The sequence below is a fragment of the Kogia breviceps genome, chromosome 10 (genome assembly GCF_026419965.1).
Source record: "Kogia breviceps isolate mKogBre1 chromosome 10, mKogBre1 haplotype 1, whole genome shotgun sequence".
In the NCBI taxonomy this organism is placed as follows: domain Eukaryota; kingdom Metazoa; phylum Chordata; class Mammalia; order Artiodactyla; family Physeteridae; genus Kogia; species Kogia breviceps.
In genome coordinates, this window is record NC_081319.1 from 87,943,426 (window position 1) to 87,955,612 (window position 12,187).

Below are 12,187 nucleotides of genomic sequence, written 5' to 3' on the forward strand. Positions count from 1 at the left end.
AATAAAGCAAGTCACACAAATCTTTTGGTTTCACAGTGCATATAAAGGTTATGTTTACACTATAGTCTATTAAGTATGCAATAGCATTATGTCTAAAAAAACATTGTACATACCTTAAATACTTTATTGCTAAAAAATGCTATCCATCATCTAACATACAGAGTTGCCACAAATCTTCAATCTGTGAAAAAACACAATATCTTTGAAGTGCAATAAAATAAGATGTGTTTGTATACAGCATTAGCCCTTTGTCATGCTTATGGCCCTTTATTTAAAAACTATTCATTCACATCCCAGTCAAATTTAATAGACGCTTATGCCTGATGTCACATAGTGCACATATTTTTTTTAGCTGAATACATTCTTCTGCCTGTTCATTATTTCCACCTAGAAGTGTTTGTTCTTGACTTCCCGTGAGGTTTCAGTGATGTGACATGCTTTCACTCAGAGTGTACATTACTTGAATCCAGGCTTTGACTCTGGGTAACTGCTGCCCAGAAAAGCTTCCAGATTTCAGCAGTTAACTCTAATACCACAAAACTAAATGAAGGATGGCTCAGATCTATTAATATACGAGGGAACTGTTACCTTCCCCAAAAGACACTAACACAAGATGAATAAAAGGCATTTCTTTGGTCAGATCGTTTTGGATGCCCAAGACTCAAACAATTTCAGCTTTTCTTTTCTCTTTCCATAGATGTAACTCCTTCATTGAAAATTCCTGTGCTCTCAAGAAGCCTCAGGCCAAACTGAAGAAAATGCACAATTTAGGACACAAAAACAGCAGCCCTCCCAAAGAGCCTCAACCTAAAAGGGTGGAAGAGGTCTACAGGGCTTTGAAAAATGGACTTGAGTAAGAACATCAAAACTAATAATGCACTGAAAGCTTTTTCCTTTCTAAAATGCTCAGGAGGGTCAGAAAGCTAGTCTTATGAAATAATTTTAGAATGTCTATTTCTGTAGTAGGTGTTTTATTATTGCACCATAATTGAGGAAGCCTTAAATGAGTCCCAAAGATATGAACTTGATCGGGTTTCCATATCATAACCAAACATTGAAGGAGACCTGAAATAGTAATATGTTTATATTTAACTCTGTGTAATATTGTATTTTACTTAAACACTAGTAGACTGACATATCTGTTTTAGAGATTGCTGAAGAAGCATTCTAAAACCTTCCTGAGTATATTATAGCAATAATTTGTCCAGAATAAAACTTCCCTAGTACGTGGTGAGATGCATACTGTCAGTGTCCTATGGAACTAGATAGAATTCTGTGAGCCCAGATCCAGGACTGACTCCACAGTTCTTGCCATTCCCTCCACATTGGTTTTTCTTTCCTGCTATGCCAGCCTCATAGGGATTCTCCTTTTTGACTATCTGGATAGTATCAGATTCAACTGCTAGAGCTTTCAAAATGTGGAGAGTTTAGGAAAATGCAGAGCCTCTTCCCTGCCAGCTCTGTGCTGCACAGAGCAAGGTTCAGGTTCTTAATGCCCCCCCTTTAGAAGAGAAAGGTCAGCATCAGCATCAGATTCCACTTGACAGTCACAGAGTTCACGATCACGTCTCTCTTATCTTTGCAGTGAGTATCTGGAGGTTCATCAGACAGAGCTGGACAAGTTGACAGCTCAGTTAAAAGATATGAGAAGAAACTCTCGCCTGGTAGGTACCATCTAATCCTTAGGGTATTAACACAATGGGTTTTTTTGTTTGTTTGTTTGTTTGTTTTGGCTAACTTCTCTTACTGGATAGACATGGGGACGAGGAAGAAAGTTCAAGAAAAGCAGATCCAAGGGACAAAGTGCCATGTGCTTCCTGATGTTTATTTTAATGCTTAATGCTTAATATGTTCCAGTATTTTCCAAGCATGTTTATGCAGACAAACTTTGTAATCAGGAAAAAAATACTTTAAAAAAAAAACAACTCCCTATACTCCTCTTCCCAAGTAATATAAGGAAATGAAAAGTTGGGTTTTTCCTACCATATTGTTAGTACAGCATTTGGAACCCAGAACTTTCCTTTATATCCAATTTTTAAAATTTGTAATAGGTCAGTGATACCTGAGAGGAAAAGGAGGCTCAAGAGGTCATTAGTAGAAGAAATCGGAGGAGTCCTTGAGCCAGTTCAACTACACACTGTATTGTTGGAGATGTTTGCAAGTTTCCTTTACTCTAATGAATTGTGAGGACTTGACTGCTTGAAGAGGTGTTTCTAATGATTTTAAATGATTTTGTTAAGTTCTAAATGATATTATGCCTTAAAGTTTTAAGGCGTCAGAAAGCCCAGGAAAAGTCTACATATACGAGGTACACATATACATGAATAGCTGTTATCTTCTTTTTTAAAAGATGTTATCCTTTTCAAAGGCTTAGAGGTTAAAGCTGTCACAGAAGTTAAGAGTTTTATATTCTAATAATATTAGAAGATAAGTTGCTCCCACTTATGTGGAACTCTCTGTGGAGTGGCCTTCAGAGCTTTTGAATGTCCCTGGCAGTCCTCAATGGCAACAAATGTTCCTCCTTGGAGAACAATGGCTTATGGATGCAGGAGCTTCCAGCAGGACCTCATGTTCCATAAAAACCCTCCTGATGGGGGATGTCGGCTTAGTGTACTGATTATACTGTGATATTGTGAGCACACAGGAATAAACTTGCTTTAAAAACAATTTGGGAAAAGCTTTCACCACTCTCAAGGGCTCTTCTTAAATGCCAATTTTTATGTGTTTAAGCAGGAAGGCAAGTCTTTTTTTAACACATATAATCAATGCTACTTCTTATGTTAAAAACATTTTTTAAAAAATTTGGGCTTCCCTGGTGGCGCAGTGGTTGAGAGTCCGCCTGCCGATGCAGGGGACACGGGTTCGTGCCCTGGTCCGGGAGGATCCCACATGCCGCGGAGCGGCTAGGCCTGTGAGCCGTGGCCGCTGGGCCTGCGCGTCCGGAGCCTGTGCTCCGCAACGGGAGGGGCCACAGCAGTGAGAGGCCCGCATACCGAAAAAAAAAAAAAAAAAAAAAAAAAAATTTAAGTGGACGTGAATTTATGTGTCCCTCACTATGTAAGAGAGGAGAGCCCAAAGCAAGTGAACATCTTAAGGCTCCCAGAAGGCAGAGAGGACTGGGTAGAATTCTGGAGACACAGAGTATAAATAAATATTAACTCTTAAAAGTATTCTTACTATTATTTAAAATAACCCAGATTTACTCTTTTAAAACAAATATCAAAACGTCCAACCGACATTATGGGGCTAATCATTATTTCACTGACGATGCAGAAATGCAGACAAAATCCTTCGATTCATATCAGTAACGGTTTTAAGGAAGATGTGTTTTAATCCAGATACTCCTTTTTTTTTAATTTTAGGGTGTGCTGTATGACCTAGACAAGGTAAGTTATTGTTCTGTGTTGGGGAGTTACTGGGAAAAAGAATCCTTCATCCTTGAGAAGTCAGTGATCCTTGCTTAGGTACAGTAAGATCCTAGAGAAATGATGATTTTTCTAATCCTAGAAAAGTTCGTGCTTTTATCTAATGAGGATGATGAATAAATACTATGATCTACAGACCCAATAATGTGTTTAAGGTCACTTTTATTAAAAAAAAAAAAAAAAAAAGTCACTTGGTTGCAGGGTTTCTCAGTGTGCTGGTTAAGTTTAAGAATTTCCCAAAGGTTTGAAGGTCCTTACCTGTGTTCTCTCTAAATGGGAACTATCATATTTCATCAAATTGAAGACCACTTTGATTGGAAAACACATCATTATCTTATTTGCCACTAAGAAAAAGAGTGATTATAGCTACACTGTGACACAGTTCTTTCTTTTCACTTAAAATATGTATTTTTTACTTAGTGACAAAACTCTTAGGCCTATTTTAAATGTAGATATATTTTTTAAAGTTATATATGATGCTTTCTCTTTCCACACCTTTCTGTATATATGAGACCTTTAATACTGAATCATATTCAATGCAATCCCTATCAAACTACCAATGGCATTTTTCACAGAACTAGAACAAAAATTTTCACAATTTGTATGGAAACACTAAAGACCCCGAATAGCCAAAGCAATCTTGAGAAAGAAAAACAGAGCTGGAGGAATCAGGCTCCTGGACTTCCAACTATACCACAAAGCTACAGTAATCAAGACAGTATGGTACTGGCACAAAAACAGAAATATAGATCAATGGAACAGGATAGAAAGCCCAGAGATAAACCCACGCACATATGGTCACTTAATCTTTGATTAAGGAGGCAAGAATATACAATGGAGAAAAGACAGCCTCTTCAATAAGTGGTGCTGGGAAAACTGGACAGCCACACGTAAAAGAATGAAATTAGAACACTCTCTGACACCATACACAAAAATAAACTCAAAATGGATTAAAGACCTAAATGTAAGGCCAGAGACCATAAAACTCTTAGAGGACAACATAGGCAGAACACTCTATGACATAAATCACAGCAATATCCTTTTTGACCCACCTCCTAGAGAAATGGAAATAAAAACAAAAATAAACGCATGGGACCTAATGAAACTTAAAAGCTTTTGCACAGCGAAGGAAACCATAAACAAGACGAAAAGACAACCCTCAGAATAGGGGGAAATATTTGCAAATGAAGCAACTGACAAAGGATTAATCTCCATAATTTACAAGCAGCTCATGCAGCTCAATATCAAAAAGCAAACAACCTAATCCAAAAATGGGCCGAAGACCTAGATAGACATTTCTCCAAAGAAGATATACAGATTGCCGACAAACACATGAAAGGATGCTCAACATCACTGATCATTAGAGAAATGCAAATCAAAACTACAATGAGATATCATTTCACACCAGTCAGAATGGCCATCATCAAAAGATCTACAAACAATAAATGCTGGAGAGGGTGTGGAGAAAAGGGAACCTTCTTGCACTGTTGGTGAGAATGTAAATTGATACAGACACTATGGAGAACAGTATGGAGGTTCCTTAAAAAACTAAAAATAGAACTACCCTATGACCCAGCAATCCCACTACTGGGCATATACCCTGAGAAAACCATAATTCAAAAAGAGTCATGTACCACAATGTTCATTGCAGCTCTGTTTACAATAGCCAGGACATGGAAGCAACTGAAGTGTCCATCGACAGATGAATGGATAAAGAAGATGTGGCACATATATACAATGAAATATTACTCAGCCATAAAAAGAAACGAAATTGAGTTATCTGTAGTGAGGTGGATGGACCTAGAGTCTGTCATACAGAGTGAAGTAAGTCAGAAAGAGGAAAACAAATACCGTATGCTAACACATATATATGGAATCTAAAAAAAAAAAAGGTTCTGAAGAACCTCAGGGCAGGACAGGAATAAAGACGCAGACATAGAGAATGGACTTGAGGACACGGGAAGTGGGAAGGGTAAGCTGGGATGAAGTGAGAGAGTGGCATGGACATATATACACTACCAAATGTAAAATAGATAGCTAGTGGGAAGCAGCCGCATATCTCAGGGAGATCAGCTTGGTGCTTTGTGACTACCTCATGGGGTGAGATAGGGAGGGTGGGAGGGAGACGCAAGAGGGAGGAGATATGGGGATATATGTATATGTATAGTTGATTTACTTTGTTATAAAGCAGAAACTAACACACCATTGTAAAGCAATTATATTCCAATAAAGATGTTTTAAAAAAAATACTGAATCAGGGGCTTCCCTGGTGGCTCAGTGGTTGAGAATCCGCCTGCCGATGCAGGGGACACGGGTTCGTGCCCCGGTCTGGGAAGATCCCACATGCCGCGGAGCAGCTGGGCCCGTGAGCCATGGCCGCTGAGCCTGCACATCCGGAGCCTGTGCTCCGCAACGGGAGAGGCCACGACAGTGAGAGGCCCGCATACGGCAAAAAAAAAAAAAAATACTGAATCATAGTATAATCTGTTTGCAGATACTTTAAAGGGTAATTAAATTTAACTCGTGTGATAATATTTATAACTCAAATGGAAGAGATGACACATAACCAACTATGATTATCTTGGGGCGTGGACAGACAGTTGCAGTTGTAAAATGCACCCCGTTTCAGAGACATTAAAATGGGGGGGGCGAGTTCATATTTGAGCTGATAAAATGTTATTATGAAGAATCTTAAGTGTACTCCAATATGATACTGTCCTGCCTGAAATCCAGTGAATTCCATTTGGTTGGCCCCTCTTAATGTTAAACATAAGGATTCCAATAGCTAACTCAAGTTTATCTCTCAGAGTATTTATTCAATATTTTTTTAAAAAATACTTTCTAAGTTGATACTAGAGAATCTTTAGAGTAGCAGCAGAGATAGGAGGAAAGGAAATAGTTAACATCTTCTGGTACTTTTGAGTATGAGATAATAAAGATAGCCACACAAGTCTAATCAGTGAAACTGTAAATGGCTGTACTTTTTCAAATTTCTTCTTTTATTCCAGCAAATTAAAACAACTGAAAGATACATGAGACGCCTGGAGTTTCACATCAGTAAGGTAAGTGACATTCCTCTTGTCTTTGCCTGTTTTTCAGTTCTCAGTCACTGATCAATACACCTTTGGCCTGAGCATAGCCTCTAGTCCATGGAGAATTTCTTATCCAATTGACTCTTAAGCTGATTAGCAATTAAATCCTCAAGAGGCAGTAAAGTTGTAGAAAAAAAATAAGAATGGAGAGCCTGATTACCTAGCACATCGTTTACTCTGCTTCAGTTCGACAGATATTTATTAAGTGCTTCCTATGCAGCGTGCACAGTGCCTGGTAGAGGATACAGTCTGGGTGTAGTCTGGTTAGAGATAAGATTAAACCAAACTGACCTACAAAAAATCTTCACACTTGCCTAACTTTACATTCAGGTCCCACATACAACTTGGTACCCCCATAGCCTTCTTCATGAAGGCCTTTAAAGTACTTAACAACAGTTGTCATGTAGCTCCCTCAATCTTTCTCAAGCTCTCAGTTCCTTCCACTCTTCTTCACGTGGCTTAGTTTCCAGATTCCTTTTCATCCTCATTGCCCCCGTCTACGTACACCAGTTTGTCAGGGTCCCTGACATCCAGCCCTGAACCCTACAAATAGTAGACTGATGGGCCCACCAGCCTAACGTGGAGTGGGTCTATCGCCCCCACCCTGTTCTGGACACGATCAGGCAGTATCAGTACAACCTAGAAACAATGTCCCTTTGAGGGCAGCTGGATCACACCATTGGCAATTCCTGTTCTTATCTGCACCCATCATCCTGTGTTCCAAGTGGAGAGACTGGAGGTGTTAGCAGTTCTCTGTACTAGTGGTCAGAAGCCCTAGGTTTTAGTCCCATCTCTGCCACATACTCACTGAGCTATAACATCTATGTGGACCTTGGCTTTCCACTCCATGCAGTGAGGCTGGAGGTGCACATAGTCAATCTAGATGACCCTAAGAATCCCTTCCAGTTTAAAATTCTATGATGATCTAAACATATGTATATGCTACTGCCGTTGTACCTTCCCATTCCCACTTTGAAAGATTTTTATTACCTTGGCAAATCTGAAATTGCTCCTATTTCTGTTCAACTCAGTAAATAAAACAGGGACCTCCCTGGTTGGTCCAGTGGGTAAGACTCCTCACTCCCAGTGCAGGGGGTCCGGGTTTGATCCCTGGTCGGGGAACTAGCTCCTGCATGCAGGCTGCAACTAAGAGTTCGCCTGCCACACCTAAGAGTCTGCATACCACAACTAAGATCCGGTGCAGCCTAAATAAATAAATAAACAAACAAACAATGACATCCATTAGAAGATAGTTATGTGGTGGGCAAGCTTTGAAACTACTCTGTTTATTTGGAAAAATACCCAGAAAACAATTAGTATTAGGTAAGAGAGTATTTATCCATCTTGTATCCATCATTGTAAGATATAACAATCCTAGTGGTTATTAAAGGTTGGTAGTCCTCTATCTGCAGCATCTTATGGATGGATCCCTAACAAATCCTAACAAATGACATTTAATTGATTAATCAGTTTATTTTGATGAGAGCCACTGCTGACTTATAGGTAAGACAAATTCTTGCCTACAGATGGGCCAGTTTCTGCTTAGGTGAGTACATAGATATCCTTCATTCTAAAGGTTAACTCCGTTTGGCTAGGGTAGATTGATATTTAAATGAAAACAAGGGTAAACATTTCTTTAAATGCAAAGCAGTATACTGAGTCGTTAGGGCTATACCAGTGGTCCAGTTAGCAGTTTCCTTATTGAGAGGATTACAGTCTTTGGACTACAGTGGGGGAAGGGCTGAGGGGACAGTCCCCCAGGAGGCCATATGGGTGAAACAGCCTGACCTGCATCGGAAGAGGTATCAGCTTTTGTGTTTCTAAGTCTCTAGGGGACCTGGCACATCAGAACAATCTGCACTGTTTACTTAAAATTTCAGACTCCTCACCCATCCCTAACCTACTGAATCAGCCTCTCAAAGTGTGGCCTGGGCATCATGATTTTAACAAGCTCACCAAGTGAGTCTTAGCTTAGTTTTAATGTATGGAAACCACCCTCTGTGCCAGTCACCCAACCAAAGGATCTTATCAGCAGATATGCCACAACCCCTTGGGTCTTATACCTCCCTCTTATTCAGAGACAAACCCCCCAACCCCAAAGAGGAAAGACTGTTCCTTCCAGAGTTTTGACGATTCCTCTCAGTGAAGTGGAGTGAATTGTTGAAGAGCCACAAAGAATCCTTTAACCAAGAGAATCATTTTCCGTCTCTTAACTAACATTCATATGCTAAGTATCATTGACATCTGTTTAGAGAAAGCAACTATGGAAAATTGTACTATTAACAGGTAATAGTAATGCTTTTTAGTGATCAGCCAAAAGTTCGCCTTCAGAACAAAAGGGGAATGTTAAACCCTGAAGTCCATCACATTCACCTCTACCTTCTTCTGGTTCTACAACTGTAGCCTCCTTTTTGAGGGAACAAAGTTTGTACTGAAATGAAAAATTCAAGTAGTCCTAGGTAGATAACTGCCTCCCAGAAAACATAATGTCTGGTGATATCCTTCTTCTTAATCTACCTGATAATTCCTGTAGTTAACTGTGGTTGGTGTGTTGATAATTGAAGATAGGACGAGAGACTATAGAGATAAGTATCATCAGGAACAGCTGTAAGTTTGCTCAGCCTAGGCACTATTGATATTTGGGGATAATTCTTTGTTGTAGGGGGCTGTCCTCTGTGTTATAGGATGTTTAGCAGCATCTTGTGGCCTCTACCAACTAGATGCTAGTAACACCTCCCAGCTGTGACACTGAAAAATGTCTCCAGTTGTTGCCAAATGTCCCCTGAATATCAAAATCACCTTGGATTGACTTAGAATCATTGCCTTAGAAGTATTAAGTGACTGTCAGGCTTATATAATGAATATGATCAATAGCCATTTGCAATGGGTATATTATTATTTAAAAGCCTAAGTATAGAGGTATCGCAGAGAAATGTTCATTTCCATCCCTCCCGTTTACTTTTTAAAATTGTGGTAGAAATGACAGGCCCAAAATGTCACAGTTATTATGTTCAGTCTGTTAAGTTTTAACAGTCATGCTTCACCCTAATTTTAAGAATAACTTACCTTTGTTTTCTCTCTTTTTTGGGGGCCACATCTTTACAGAAATCATTTTCGATAGCCTTGAGTTCTTTTTTTTTTTTTTAAATCTAAATCTGGATGCGTGAATATCACCTGGTGACACTCTCTTAAAATAAAGTGATAATAGCCCAGTATAATGCAACGTCTTCACATTGGTTTGAAACTGCATACGCTCTTCCAGTGTTCGTTTCTTGTATAAAAGACTCCTGTCTTCATTATCTAAAACCTTGTCTCACGCAGTCCACCAATGTTAAGTTCATTTTCATTTTGTGTCATTTGAAAAGAGAGCTCAGAGTAAAATCCGGTTGGAAACAGAAAAGGGATCATGTGACTAAAACAAAAATGATGGATCTGTCTAAAAGGATGGCATTTCTACAAGATTCTCCTTTTGAGGTCAGAAACATAAAGTATCTTAAGCACTTGACAGTGGCCAATGTCACTTCCTTCAAGTGTGACGAATATTTATGTCCCTTGTGTGTCTGTTTTGATTCCGGCAGGTAGATGAACTCTATGAAGCTTATTGTATCCAAAGACGCCTCCGAGATGGTGCCAGCAAAATGAAGCAAGCCTTCGCAATGTCCCCTGCCAGCAAAGCGGCCCGGGAGAGCCTGTCAGAGATCAACCGGAGCTACAAAGAGTACACAGAGGTATGTGCCAACCAGCCCGGCTGCTGAACTCCACCTGGCCCAACCTGAATTGTCGATACCTGCTAAGAGAGCATTCTACTCTTTAGAGAGAGACGTTTTACTGTTTGCCTGTCTTGCGTTTCCTTGCGGCCATTGGTGAAGCTGTTTAAAATGGCTCTCGGGTGGTTTTGTTGGTTGTATTTTTGTTTAGAGCCTTCTGTGGACTCCAGAGCATGTGACTTTCCGTTGGGAACGTCACCGGTCAGGCACTGACCTCCTAGTGCCTGGTAATAGGTTTGTTCATGGGCGTGTAAATCCACAAGATTTTAGACACTGTGAAGCCATTCACTGACCAAATCTTATACTTCTTTACGTGTATAGTCTCTGCACAAATAGACTACGAATGCATGTTAAAAATTTCAGCCAATGAATAAGTCACAAATGCCCTGGCATTGGTCATTGAAATGCACTTCCAAATTCTCTAGTGTACAATCTAGTCTAGCTTTATCCCTGCAAATTGAACAGACCTTGTAGTTACGATGGCTGCCCTGGATATTGGGTTCACCCACCCCCTGCCTATGATTATTTTTGGTAAGAAATTTCCCTTCTATCTAAAAGGAGGCAAGATAAAGAACCATGAACAGAAGCATGCTTTCCTGCTTTCTGACTGTCTCTGGGGCCCAAACATATGACACAGGGAGGTCTTCACTCCTCCGGGGGTCACCCGAAACCAGTGCCTTTGATTAAATGACTGAATTATTAAAGCAGCACTTCTCACTCTCCCATGTGTCTTTGTTCAGAGATCCAATTTCATGAATGAAGTCATCGGCCTGATGAGGGTCTGCTGGACAATTCCCAGAGCTGAGCATCCGGTCTCGGCCCTGGGACGGGAGGGATGTCTTGGCTCACTTGCCGCAGCATTGCTTCCTATGTAACCCTCCAGCCCCGCCTCTTGTCTGAACCAAATTTGTCTTTTTTCTTGGTCTAAAACAGGGCTTCTTTCTCTCCATTTGGGAGAATGCTTTTTGAATGCATAAAAATGAAACCCATAGGAATTCAAAGGAAACAAATTATATTGCATACAGTTATTTCAATATTGTCAGTACAGTGATCAAAATATTTTTTAAATCAAATGTGTGATACAGTACAAGACTGCTGCTTTATTAACTCATCAAACTACAAGATTTAGCAGTGGCTCCAATAACTATTGCAATTTGAAAGTAATGAAAAATAGAAATGATTACTCAAGGTACCTGCAACAATTGATGTGACATGAACATAGACGTGACTTTTATCAGGTCTAAGTCACAGGTACTAGTCATACGGCTGCGGCATGTTTTCTACGTTCATGACGTATGGACGTATTAGATACCAGTTAGTTAGAGGTTAGTGGAAATAGCGATGTGACTTTCTTTTCTCCCCATCCAAGTTGATGGAGCACAGGGTAAGAATCTCTGGCTTCGAAGCAGCCCTAGTTCATGAGACCTCATTTCCACACATCTGTGAAATCAAAAGAGCAGTTGCCAATGAAGGAGGCCGTCCAGAGTACACACGTAGGAGGACTGAGTGGCAGCTCGTGCCTGTCACAGAACTTTTGTAGTTTGTTTCAGAAATACCCCCTGGTGGTCAAGCGCCAAGACATGGCATCATATTTCCTCACAAATTCAAAGATGTAGCGTGTTATTTCAGCAAGAGGAGAAAGAAGTCCAAGACTTCTGTAGCTTCCTACCTCACTTGACATCAAGTGGATTTGTATCTTCACATAACCACAAAAACCAGGATTTTGTCACAAAGAGGGTTTAGGAATAGATGGTTCTGGGTGCCTTTGCAAGGGCAGGAGTGTTCATCCATGGCTGTCTGGGTGAGACAGAAGGCAATTCTGACCATGGATGTCCTCAGCTGTTAAACTAGCTGCCCCCCAAGTTTTTCAAAGACGTTGGTCGCAGTCCTGGCGTGATGATAA

General features: G+C 40.2%; 1 protein-coding gene across 10 annotated transcripts in view; it reads left to right on the forward strand.

The window, feature by feature from the left end:
• Positions 1-12,187, forward strand: part of RIPOR2 (RHO family interacting cell polarization regulator 2) — a 215,122-nt gene that overhangs the window by 163,802 nt on the left and 39,133 nt on the right. For all 10 annotated transcript variants that reach the window (XM_067006657.1, XM_067006653.1, XM_067006652.1 and 7 more), the window contains exons 3-7: positions 698-853; positions 1,586-1,664; positions 3,363-3,386; positions 6,434-6,487; positions 10,096-10,245. In XM_067006657.1, the coding sequence (XP_066862758.1) occupies positions 698-853; positions 1,586-1,664; positions 3,363-3,386; positions 6,434-6,487; positions 10,096-10,245 (463 nt within the window). The remainder of the gene's footprint in view (positions 1-697; positions 854-1,585; positions 1,665-3,362; positions 3,387-6,433; positions 6,488-10,095; positions 10,246-12,187) is intronic.